The 13,243-nt window shown below is 44.0% G+C and overlaps 1 protein-coding gene and 1 pseudogene across 2 annotated transcripts in view; one reads left to right on the top strand and one right to left on the bottom strand.

The window, feature by feature from the left end:
- The window catches only part of LOC130221893 (zinc finger protein 721-like), a 461,849-nt pseudogene that overhangs the window by 235,125 nt on the left and 213,481 nt on the right, over nt 1-13,243 (top strand).
- Nucleotides 1-13,243, bottom strand: part of LOC130221900 (NACHT, LRR and PYD domains-containing protein 12-like) — a 31,293-nt gene that overhangs the window by 4,551 nt on the left and 13,499 nt on the right. For both annotated transcript variants that reach the window (XM_056454448.1, XM_056454447.1), the window contains exons 7-12: nt 11,315-13,210; nt 9,888-10,061; nt 8,168-8,341; nt 7,884-8,057; nt 7,596-7,769; nt 6,556-6,729 (exon numbers count right to left, since the gene is read on the bottom strand). In XM_056454448.1, the coding sequence (XP_056310423.1) occupies nt 6,556-6,729; nt 7,596-7,769; nt 7,884-8,057; nt 8,168-8,341; nt 9,888-10,061; nt 11,315-13,210 (2,766 nt within the window). The remainder of the gene's footprint in view (nt 1-6,555; nt 6,730-7,595; nt 7,770-7,883; nt 8,058-8,167; nt 8,342-9,887; nt 10,062-11,314; nt 13,211-13,243) is intronic.

Here is a 13,243-nt window from a genome sequence, read left to right as displayed (position 1 = left end):
AAATGCCCTTCCATGTAGTGTGTAACACAGCTCTAAGTGAAGTGAAATATTCAGCTAAGGCTTAAATCTGTAAGTGTACAGTGTTTAAAATTATTGATTCATCTATAAAAGAGTCGACTCATAGTGCTTCAAATGAGTCGTCTTGATAACGAGTCATTAGGTGTTTCGCGATGACGCAGCTACGAAACACAAGCCTCGCCAGTAGTTACGTGAGCAAACCAGGGAGATTTGAACACAGAACACAGTGTTCCGCCCACTAACACAGAAAAAACACTAGACACACACACACAGACGCCGCCGGTCGAATGAAGTCACGCTGTGCTCAGATGGATAATATTGACAGTCTCTACCCAAAGATGAAACTGTGAAGAGTCAGTGATTGAGGTTTATTCACTAGTGTAAGTAAGTGCGATTAAAATTGTTGCCTCGTTTACTCTAGCTTACAAATTATGTATTTATTGTGTTTTGTTACTTGTTAACCTGGTACAGTACACGCGGTTACTCTTTATATTCTCTTATCGCATGTAAGCCACGTTGAAAACGCGACGCGTGTCGCTTTGTTTACGGTTTTAACGTTAAAGGCTTTTGTGAGCTCGCGTTCCACTGCCGTTTGTCGTTGCTATGGCCATCGTAAGCTAGGAGACGGGAGAGGTGTCGATCTCCCTAGTTCTGAGAAGGAGCGTGATGTGTGTTCGTGTTTGTGTGTGAGAGAGAGAAAAAGAGCAGGTCGAGTGTGTGACGCCTAGGGGCTAGGAGACAGGAGACTCGCATCGCTCTCCCTAGTTCTTCTGAGGAGCGTTGTGTGTGTGTGTGTGTGTGTGTGTGTGTGTGTGTGTGTGTGTGTGTGTGTGTGTGTGTGTGAGAGAGAGAGAGAGAGGAGCGAGAGAGAGAGAGAGAGAGAGAGAGAGAGAAAGAGCAGGTCAAGTGTGTGACGCTAAGGGGCTAGGAGACAGGAGACTCGCGTCGCTCTCCCTAGTTCTTCTGAGGAGGGTTGTGTGTGTGTGTGTGTGTGTGTGTGTGAGAGAGAGAGAGAGAGAGAGAGAGAGAGAAAGAGCTGGTAGAGTGTGTGACGCCTAAGAGACTCCCCAGTTCTTCTGAGGAGGGTTGTGTGTGTGTGTGTGTGTGTGTGTGTGTGTGTGTGTGTGAAAAAGCCTTACACTATGAAGCGTGTGTGCACTGTGACTACTTTTATATAGTTGATTAGCAGCTGGCCATTTCACTCTGTTTCGCGCTGAAGCCTGTCACTGTCGACCAATCGCAGCAGGCTGTCATTGGTCCAATCAGCGCAGATTAGCTTCGCGCTGAGGAGGGGTTTGGGAACAAATGAAACGCTGAACGATTCATATGGGAGTCGCAGGATAATTAGGTAAAAATAAATGCAGATTATAAGACCATAAAAGTGTTTTTTGACCTTGCATGTATATTAGACTGTTGTTGGAGACCCTTACAACCTAAATATGACCCTATTTCATGTATAATATGGGCTCTTTAAAACTCTCGCGGTTCGGGTGCCACTCGTGCTGAGGCTGAACTTAGACTTCAGTCATGGGGTTCACAATTAGATTTAGCAGACGAGATGGAGACGGACTCTGTCCTTTCTCTTCCTCTATCAATGAGATCTAATCCTCCCTCGGGAGTGTCAGAAGCCCGCTCTGCGGTTTCTTCTGCGCCTCGTGGGAGGGCGGCGTCATCCGTTTCAGAGGAAACCGATGCGCTGCTGCAGCAAAGCCAAAGAGGGTCGGGGGATCTGCCACCCCGGTCAGTAGAATATGAGGAGTTAGTGGAGGTGATTTCACGTGCTGCTGACAGGTTTGATGTAATAGACTGGCAGCCAGCACGTGAGCAGCAGCAGCTGCGTCTGACAGGAATGCTGGATGAGAGAGAATTACCCAGCAGAGTTGTTCCTCCACTGAGGGACCTCCCCTTCTGTCCCGAACTACATCATGCTGTTTCTAAATCATGGAATAATCCGTATTCAGCTTGTTTAATGACACCAAAAACGGTTATTTATTCAGCAGTTCGTGGGCTGGGGGAAAAAGCATGTACATAAATGCCAAAAATAGAAGAGGATCTAGAACGTCATATTCGTCCAGATTTAAAATCTGCAAGGGTCCCTCCTTTGTCGTCTAGACCATTAAGAGTTACATCTGGTCTAGTCGGCAAAGCATATATGACGGCTGGTCAGTCTTTCGGATGCCTGCACACTATGTCAGTGTTGCAGGCATATCAGGCTGATCTAATTAAGAGTGCCTAAATGGTGGGGGAGCAACACCCGAACAGCTTCGAGAAGCTCTTCGGGCGTCGGATTTAGCTTTAAGAGCTACTAAAGAGGCGGCCTCTAGTTTGGGCGGTCTATGGCAACCCTGGTGGCTACTGAGCGGCACCTCTGGCTGGCACAAGCAGAGGTGTCAGAAACTGATAGAGCTATTTTTATGGATGCTCCAGTATCGAGCTCAGGGCTTTTCGGTGACGCCGTCGATCGCGTCGCCGAATCCTTTGACAGAGTGAAAAAATGCTCTAGCTCCCTCGGGGACTTTCTCCCCCCAAGATCTAAAAGTCAGGGGGCTGTTAAAAGACAGCCCCAGCCGTCAACCAGCTCCTCATATCGTGCGGTACAAAAGGAGAGTGTGGCGTCTCGGGCTCCCCCTCAGGAAAAGAAGGCCTGGAGAGCACGCTCTCAGCCTGAGCCTTCCTCAAAAAATCCCACAAGGAAAATAGTAATTTCGAGGAAGGCGAAGGATAAAAGGAAGTCCTGACGTGTTGGGAGTCAGGCTTCCCAGGGCCCCCCCTGGACATCGAGAGCACCATTCGGTGCCCTCATTGAACCAGGGTCTGTGGAGAAAGGGACACACCACCTCACCTCTTACGTTGAGGGGGGGATCTTTGTCTCCCGGGGTGGGCATTCCTCAGTGTCTGAGGGCATTGGAGACCCCACCCCCTCTTCGGAGGGTCCAAGAGCAACCAGAGGCCAGTCTCGAGAGGCTGGTACCCCTAGCACATTTTTTGGCAGCGTGGAAACACCTGCCGATGGTGTCTCAGTGGGTCCTGTTCACGGTGGAACACGGCTACAAAATACAGTTTTGTGCACGGCCACCTCACTTCAACGGTGTTACACCCACCGTAGTGAAGCCAGAACAGGCTCTGGTTATGGAACAGGAAGTACTGGCTCTATTAAAAAAAAGGCGCGATAGAGTGTGTTCTCCCACTCGACAGAGAATCAAGGTTTTACAGCCGGTATTTTATAGTTCCCAAAAAGGATGGGGGACTGCGTCCCATATTAGATCTGAGAAATCTAAATCGGTCTGTCGGGGCCCTCAGGTTCAGGATGTTAACCATCAAAAACGTGGTGTCACAAATTCAGTCCGAGGACTGGTTTGTGACAATAGACCTGAAAGACGCATACTTCCATATATCCATCCTTCCCCAACACAGGAAGTACCTGAGGTTTGCTTACGGGGGCGAAGCGTTCTAGTATCGGGTTCTTCCATTCGGCCTAGCTCTGTCACCTCGAACCTTCACCAAAGTAGTCGAAGCGGCACTAGCACCACTTCGTATGCAGGGTATACGTATCCTAAACTACATAGACGATTGGCTAATTCTAGCTCAGACTCACGATATGGCAGTTCGACATCGAGATGTCGTTCTTACCCATATCAGAAGGTTGGGGTTTTGGTTGAACACCGCAAAAAGTGTGCTTGTGACCATTTTTTTAGGTGTGCTATGGGACTCCATGACGATGCGAGCACGTCTGTCCCCGCCACGAATCACTTCGATTCAGTCAGCCGTACACGGAGTCAAACTAGGCCAGTTCATCATTGTGAAACACTTTCAGAGAGTGTTGGGTCTCATGGCAGCAGCAGCCAGCATGATTCCGTTTGGTCTGCTGTACATGAGACCCCTGCAGTGGTGGCTCAAATCCAGGGGGTTTTCCCTCAAGGGGAATCCTTTCCGCATGATCAAGGTCTCGCGGCGCTGCCTTCGAGCCGTATGTGGAAAATGCCCTGGTTCCTGTCCCAGGGCCCAGTGTTGGGAGCTGTCTGTCATCGCGTCATGCTTATGACAGATGCTTCTTTAACGGGCTGGGGAGCAACCCTGAGGGGGCTTCCTGCAGTGGGACAATGGGGAGAACATCATCGTTCTTGGCACATAAACTGCCTGGAGATGATGGCCGTGTTTCTGGCCTTAAAACACTTTCTCCCGGATTTAAGGGGCCATCATATTCTAGTCCGCACGGACAACACATCAGTGGTCGCTTACATCAACCATCAGGGGGGTCTGAGGTCTCGAATGCTATGCAAGCTGGCACATCGGATCCTCCTGTGGGCCCAGGACAAAATTCTGGCTATCAGGGCAATGTATGTCCCGGGCCATCTGAACATGGGAGCAGATCTCCTGTCGAGGCAGGGGGTGAGATCTGGGGAATGGAAACTTCACCCGAGGTGGTGGAGACCATTTGGAAAAAAAATCGGGAGAGCACAGGTAGACCTGTTTGCTTCCCAAGAGACCACGCATTGCATACTGTGGTTCTCTCTCTCACATCCTGCCCCTCTGGGATTGGATGCCATGGTGCAGACGTGGCCGAGGCTACGTCTGTATGCTTTTCCCCCGGTCGCTCTGCTCCCAGGAGTCCTGGAGAGGGTCCGTCAAGACGGGGTTCAGTTACTGCTGGTAGCCTCGTTTTGGCCAACGAGAATTTGGTTTTCAGACCTCATGGCCCTGCTGGCGGGTCTCCCGTGGGAGATCCCCATCAGGAGGGACCTTCTGCCCCAGGCGGGAGGAATGACACTTCATCCCCAACCCGACCTGTGGAAACTGTGGGTGTGGCCTCTGAGGGGGCCCACCTCATAGAGTATGGACTGTCAACCGAGGTTGCTCAGACCATTCTAAGCTCCAGGGTTCCCTCCACAAGGAAGCTTTATGCCCTAAAATGGGCTCTCTTTTCAGCTTGGTATAGAGAACACCAGCTGAACCCAGTCAGCTGTCAGGTAGCCTCAGTGCTGGAATTTCTCCAAGATTGCCTGTCTGCTGGGTTAGCTGCATCCACTCTGAGAGTGTATGTTTCAGATATAGCGACCTACTATTCCCCCCTAGATGATGAGTCACTAGGGCAGGATCTGCTAATTCGTCGCTTCCTACGTGGAGCCATAAGGCTAAGGCCTGTCAGCACACACAGAGTACCGACATGGGATTTAACATTGGTGCTCGAGGGCATCTCTGTTCCCCCATTTGAGCCACTGCAGGAGGCTTCAGATAAGTTTCTGACACTAAAAACAGCTTTTTTATTAGCTATTTCTTCTCTAAAAAAGGTTGGTGACCTCCAGGCTCTGTCGGTTGTACCTTCATTTCTGGAGTTTGCTCCGGGCATGTCTTAAGCCTTTCTTTATCCCAGACCTGGGTATGTGCCGAAGGTGCCCACTCATGTGGCGAGACCTGCTGTGCTGCAGGCCTTTAATCCGCCCCCATTTCAGTCGTCGGACCAAGAGAAATTGAATTTACTCTGCCCAGTTAGGGCTCTGGATACATATGTTAACCGGGTTATCAACTGGAGAAAGAGTGAGCAGTTACTGGTCTGCCTCGGACCCTCAAAGAGGGGGAGTCCGGCGAACAAGCAGACAATAAGTAATTGGATAGTTGAGACTATCTCAGTTACCTATCAGGCTGCTGGACGTCCCGCACCTAAATTTAAGGCCCACTCCACAAGGGCTGTAGGGGCCTCCAAAGCTTTTATCTCGGGCTCTGCCCTTTCTGACATTTGTTTGGCGGCAGGATGGTCGACGCCACATACATTTGTGCGTCATTATCAACTCGATGTAGACCCCTCACCAGGGTCCTCTGTTCTCACTGCGTAGTGTGCGTTCACAGTCAGCAGTGAGTCTGGCCTAGTGGGTATTGCGTTCCCCTAGTGTTCTGGTTAGACGCAGTGTTGAAGTTCCCTAGAAGGGGAACATCTCAGGTTACGTATGTAACCACAGTTCCCCGAGAGGGAACGAGACACTGCGTCTTCCGCCATACTCTCTTCTGCCTGTTACTTCTTTCAAGCAAATTTGAAGTTAACACTGAATGCTCAGTGCAGGCTCTTATACTCTCTGGTCTGACGACACCGCTTAATTACATTAGATTGATTTCACATGTACTTCAAGACGCGTATAAAAGAGGTGTTCCCCTAGCGTACTGGTTAGACGCAGTGTTGAAGTTCCCTCTCGGGGAACTATGGTTACATACAAACCTGAGACGATATTTATGACCCAAAAATAAAATATGAATATATAATTGAATTTAAATGATCTTTAAAATAAAGGGATTCCTTTAACTCTTAATCATATTTGGGTATATTGGAAAAGGAGAAGCTCTGAAAGTGCAACATTTTGTAATATACTAACTAATGTTTTTAAATATATTTACAGATAAACATACATTAGTATAGTTACGATTGAAATCACATCCCTGTAAATGTTTTGCTGCTTCTTCTGCCAATCCACTGAAAGAGGCTCCACATTTGGTAACCCAATATGAAACCATCTTGTTGTAGTCGCTGCTGAGTGGAGAATCATTTACCTCAGTGTCTCCAGTTTACAGTGTTGACTCTTCAGTCCATCAGAGAGAAGCTTCACTCGTGAATCCTGCAGGTCATTGTTACTCAGGTCCAGCTCTCTCAGGACACAGTTTGAGGATTGTAGAGCTGAAGACAAACTCTCACAGCACTGAACAGGGAGATTACACGTGACCAATCTGAGATAGAAGAACACAGATTACATTAACAGTGTGATTTTAGTCATTCATCTGATGTAAAAAACTAACTATGAGGTTAATAATATGACAACACTATTGGAATCTGTGTCAATTAGAATTATTGACTATTATTATTTAATAAGTGAAGTTTCACAAACTAATCTCGAGAGGAGCATGTGATATGATTGACTGCAGCTCAATTGATCAGATTGATCCAAACTCACTATAAGTAGCCTAGCTTGAACTACTCCCTTATCTTTGTTTTCCGAAGAAACCCCACATCCACCCCTTCACCTTCTTTCCTCCTTTACCACAGGGAGCTCTCGAGAACCACCTGATCTCGTACTCCCCTCTCATGCTCTATGGACCAGGCAGGAGCCCTGGGCTCAACTATCTCCGAGCTCAGGGTTCTCTCCCGGGACAGTATGCCAAACCTGCTAACGGTTGTCAAACAATATCTAAGCGTTAACTCTTGAAAACTGAATATTTAATGCCATCTAATATATTCTTGACCATTTTGAAATGTAAGAAAACTGATAAATTTCAGTTTACATAAGAGGGCCACGAGACTTTATATATTGATGAACCTGCAAAATGCAAATGATCAGAGCCTGTCAAACCTGCTCCAATAAACCAATTCAAAGATAAACTATAAATAATCATTAAAAATATAAATAAAGATTTTAGAGGTAATTAATTAAAATAATCTTTAAAATACACTGATTTCCTGAACTGTTTAAAAAAAAGAGCAACTTTCATTTAAAAAGCAGCATTTTGCAGTTTCTCCACTGATGCTCTTAAATATATCTGGACATTTCCATCTAAATCAAAACACTTTTTGAGTTGTTGAGTGGAGAATCATTTACCTCAGTGTCTCCAGTTTACAGTGTTGACTCTTCAGTCCATCAGAGAGAAGCTTCACTCCTGAATCCTGCAGGTCATTGTTACTCAGGTCCAGCTCTCTCAGGACACAGTTTGAGGATTGTAGAGCTGAAGACAAACTCTTACAGCACTGAACAGTGAGTTTACACATGACCAATCTGAAAAATAATAATAATAGTTAAAATTACAGTGTAGTTTTTAGTAAGTTGTTTAATGCAATACATAATTATAATCAATCCACCCATCCATCAATCAGATGTTTGAACTCAGACCTCAGTGTCTCCAGTTTACAGTGTTGACTCTTCAGTCCATCAGAGAGAAGCTTCACTCCTGAATCCTGCAGGTCATTGTTACTCAGGTCCAGCTCTCTCAGGACACAGTTTGAGGATTGTAGAGCTGAAGACAAACTCTTACAGCACTGAACAGTGAGTTTACACATGACCAATCTGAAAAATAATAATAATAGTTAAAATTACAGTGTAGTTTTTAGTAAGTTGTTTAATGCAATACATAATTATAATCAATCCATCCATCAATCAGATGTTTGAACTCAGACCTCAGTGTCTCCAGTTTACAGTGTTGACTCTTCAGTCCATCAGAGAGAAGCTTCACTCCTGAATCCTGCAGGTCACTGTTACTCAGGTCCAGCTCTCTCAGGACACAGTTAGAGGATTGTAGAGCTGAAGACAAACTCTCACAGCACTGAACATTGAGTTTACACCACTGTAGTCTGTGTAGAGGACATAAAAGACATTGTATTATTGTGTGTGAGTGTGCATGTAATTATTGATGTCCCCATGAGGAGTGATTTCTCCTCATAGGGAAAAGAAAAAGACTCCTTTAACTTTTCAGAATTGCTTTAATGGTCACATGGAGGAAGATCAAACATTTGTATTTCATTATTACATAAACTTTTTAAAGAGAAGATCTCTGGACCGAAATGAGTAGGGCCAGACAGATTTATTTATTTATTTGTTTGCTATTTCTGAGCAGAATTTTGTAAAAATGTGCAGATTTATGCAGAATGATTTAAGAGTAACAATCGTACTAAAAAACTTATTATATAAAATAAAAAACCTTTTAAACTGTTATTTAATGATGTTTACAATGCAAATCCATTCAGATCCTCATATTTGTTAAACAAAGCAAGACTCTCGTATAATATTAACAGACAGAAAATATGACTTTACAAACTGTATTGTAAATAAATCTCATGATCATCTTCATATTAGTCAACAATATTACTGAAAATAGTACAAAAAAACTGACTAAATATAACTTTACACACATTTACACTAGTAAATTAAGAGACTCAGTGATAAATATCTGCAGAAACACAGCTCATTTAGAGATGCCCCAAAAATACCAAAGAACACGAATCAATGATCATTTCAGCAGAAATGACACTTAAGGCAAGGCAAGGCAAGGCAAGTTTATTTATATAGCACATTTCATACACAGTGGCAATTCAAAGTGCTTTACATAAACAGGAATAAAAGAAACAATTATAAGAGAAATAAAAACAAACAGAATAAAAATAAAATAAAATAAAAGCTGATAAAATGTGTTATAAAAGAGTTAAAAAGAAGAGAAAAACATAGTAGTTCGATCTGTCGGACGTAGCACAGTGCTCATTCAGTAAAGGCACAGCTAAACAGATGTGTTTTCAGTCTTGATTTGAATGTGCCTAATGTTGGAGCACATCTGATCATTTCTGGAAGCTGATTCCAGCAGCGAGGGGCGTAGTAGCTGAAAGCCGATTCACCCTGCTTTGACTGAACTCTTGGGATTTCTAATCTATTTGATCCTAAAGATCTGAGTGATCTGTTAGGTTTGTATTCAGTGAGCATATCTGTAATGTATTGAGGTCCTAGGCCATTTAGCGACTTATAGACCAGTAATAATACTTTAAAATCTATTCTAAATGTGACTGGGAGCCAGTGTAAGGACCTGAGGACAGGTGTGATGTGCTCTGATTTCCTGGTTCTGGTCAGAATTCTGGCCGCAGCGTTCTGGATGAGCTGCAACTGTCTGACTGTCTTTTTGGGAAGGCCAGTGAGGAGGCCATTACAGTAATCCACTTAAGAGCAATATTATATCTGCTATAAACAGGGTTTCCTCATATCTGACTTTACACCTGAAGTATGAAATATTGACAATAATTAAACAGAAATAAAGTACATTACAGCATATGCTCATTACCTCATCACACTTTGTTGCACAATGTAAAAGTCATTTGTAGCAGCATTTATTTGATGGAAATGTTTTTATTTTACCTCAGTGTCTCCAGTTTACAGTGTTGACTCTTCAGTCCATCAGAGAGAAGCTTCACTCCTGAATCCTGCAGGTCATTGTTACTCAGGTCCAGCTCTCTCAGGACACAGTTTGAGGATTGTAGAGCTGAAGACAAACTCTCACAGCACTGAACAGTGAGAATACAGCTCTGTAGCCTGTGTAGAGGACAAAGAACAACAAAACCAGCAGTAAGAAATGAGCACTGTTGAGTGTTCATGAGTTCAGTCTACACTGATTAAAGTAACACTAAAAATAAACTATATATATATATATATATATATATATATATATATATATATATATATATATATATATATATATATATATATACTGCTCAAAAAATAAAGGGAACACTAAAATAACACATCCTAGATCTGAATGAATGAAATATTCTTATTAAATACTTTGTTCTTCACACAGTTGAATGTGCTGACAACAAAATCACACAGACATGATCACTGGAAATCAAATGTATTAACCCATGGAGGTCTGGATTTGGAGTCACACTCAAAACTGTAGTGAATTGCAGGAATTGCAGACACATGAGGTCCAGCATTGTCTTGCATTAGGAGAAACCCAGGGCCAACCACATCGTATATTGTCCCACAAGGGGTCTGAGGATGTCATCTCAGTACCTAATGGCAGTCAGTCATGGTGTTGTACCATGGTGTTGGGCTGTAACCCTCACCAGTGAACATTGGGCCCTCATATAACCCTCATACCTCAGAACAAGTCTATTTATTTCATATAAACATATCTTCTTATTATTTATTTATTGCTTTAAACTACATTAAACTAAAGTAAACCTGTATTTCCCCATTCATATGACTTTAATGAATTATTGAACAGATTATTAATAACTAATCAAAGAGCATTTTACTGAGCTCAGTGTAAAGTTTAGTGTTTAGGCCTACAGTAAATGTAATATTAGAGGCATGTCTGCGGTGATACGGCAATACTGTGTCTAAAACTACACTATTTCTCTGATCAGAAAACTAACACAATTATCCAAGAGCAACACTGTGTTAGATTTGAGCAAATACACATCAACAAATGTCCTATTTAGCTGGAGGAACACAGGGATTTACAGGGATTTGAGTTATTTTCCAGGATAAAATGTAAAGCAAATGAAGTAGATTATTAAATAAGTACAAATGTTGTTTGTGTGAGTTAAAAGTCAAGAAAAGTTTGTTAAATACATTTAGAAATGATGAAATGAATGAGCAAATAAGGCAACAGAACACTACTGCGTCCCCATGCAGTAATATGGTGTATCAGCGATCTCATAGGGGGACGATATGGCCAGCTAAAGATTCTCTGTTAAAGCAGGGCAGTGATTCACTAAACTGATCTGAGTCTTCAGTGCAGACTGATGTGTGTCTTCTGTGATCAATGAATGAATACTCACAGAGCCCTTCTGCAGTTTCTCACAGCTGGTATCAGTCTCCATCTTCCCTCATTTGATGTGTTGAATTTATTAGAGTCTAACTCATCCAGCGGCTCCTCTGACATCTCAATCATGTAGGAGATTGTTGAGCAGTGAGCAGGAGAGAGTTTCTTCTCTGAGTGTTTGTCTGATTTCACAAACTCCTGAATCTCTCTGGCCAGAGCCTGATCTTTCACCTCTAGCAGACAGAGGAACAGATTGATGGATCTTTCAGCTGAGAGACGGTCATCTCTCTTGATCTTGTCTTTAATGTCCTGTGTGATTCTCCTGATGCTCTCTGAGCTCTCCTCTGTGTGTGTCAGCAGATTCTGGAAGAGTCTCTGATTGGACTCCAGTGAGATGCCCAGCAAGAACCGCAGGTACAGATCCAGATGACCATTACTACTCCTGACAGCTTTATCTACTGCTGATCTGAGCAGATCATACAGAGACTTCTCAGAGCTGGCCTGTAGATATTGATTATATGAATATTCTCTCTCATAAATCAACTCCAGCGGTTCTCTCTTCTTTGTTAAACGGCAGTAAAACACAAAGAAAGCAGCCAGAAACTCCTGAAAGCTGAGATGGATGAAGCTGTAGACTTTCCTCTGATGAATCACAGATTCCTCCTTGAAGATCTCAGTGCAGATCCCAGAATACACTGAGGCATCAGTGACGTCTATGCCGCTCTCAATCAGGTCCTCCTCATAGAACATTACATTGCCCTTCATCAGCTGTCTGAAAGCCACTTCAGCAAGTTTGAGGATCACTCCTCTGCTGGACTGCAGGAGTTTCTTTGGATCTCTCTCTTCATACTTCTGCTTCCTCATGTTGATCTGAATCAGCAGGAAGTGGATGTACATCTCAGTCAGAGTTTGGGGGATTTCTGCTCTCAGATCTTCTTCCAGGAGCTTCTGAAGCACAGTGGAGGAGATCCAGCAGAAGACGGGTATGTGGCACATGATCTGGAGGCTTCTTGCTCTTCTGATGTGTGAGATGATTCTGCTGGCTTGATGCTCGTCGCTGATTCTCTTCCTGAAATATTCCTCCTTCTGAGGCTCAGTGAATCCCTGAATTTCTGTCAGACGGTTGATGTATCTGGAGGGGATCTGATGGGCTGCTGCTGGTCTGGAGGTGATCCAGATGAGAGCAGAGGGAAGCAGATCTCCTTTCAGGAGTCTCCACATCAACACAGCCACTGATGAAGATTCAGTCACAGCACAAACTTTCTCCTCATCTGAAAACTTCAGTGTGATTCTGCTTTCATCCAGACCATCAAAGATGAACACAACTCTACACTGCTCATAAATCTTGGGCTCCAGATCTTCAAGTTCAGGATGAAAGTCCAGCAAAAGTCTGTGAAGACTGTACTGATGATCTCTGATCAAGTTCAGCTCTCGAAATGGAAGCACAAACATGAAATCTACATCCTGATTGGCTTTTCCCTCGGCCCAGTCCAGAATGAACTTCTGCACAGAGACGGTTTTTCCGATTCCAGCTATGCCTTTAGTGAGTACAGTCTTAAGCTGGGCTTTCTCCTTGTTGATCTTCTCCTCATGTCCTGCTCCAGCTGAGGCTTTAAAGATGTCATTGCAGTAGACTGGAGTGTGTTGTGAGGGTTTTGTTCTGGCTGTTTTCTCCATCTGTAAAACCTCATGTTCTTCATTCACTCCTTCACTCTCTCCTTCTATGATGTAGAGCTGTGTGTAGATCCTGTTCAGGAGGGTTTGAGTCTCTCGATGGTTGATTCCCTCAAATAATCTCTCATACCTGTTCTTCATGCTGGTTTTGTGCTGCTCTTTGACTCTCTGGAGTTCATCATGTTCTGGTTGGAGCGAATCCTGCTGCAGGTCTCCAGTCTGATCATCTCTATCCACACTGCAGGAACAACAACAACACAAAGAATCAATG

The sequence above is a fragment of the Danio aesculapii genome, chromosome 4 (genome assembly GCF_903798145.1).
Source record: "Danio aesculapii chromosome 4, fDanAes4.1, whole genome shotgun sequence".
NCBI lineage: Eukaryota > Metazoa > Chordata > Actinopteri > Cypriniformes > Danionidae > Danio > Danio aesculapii.
Note: the sequence above shows the minus strand (reverse complement) of the source record. Positions and strands in the feature narration are given on the sequence as shown.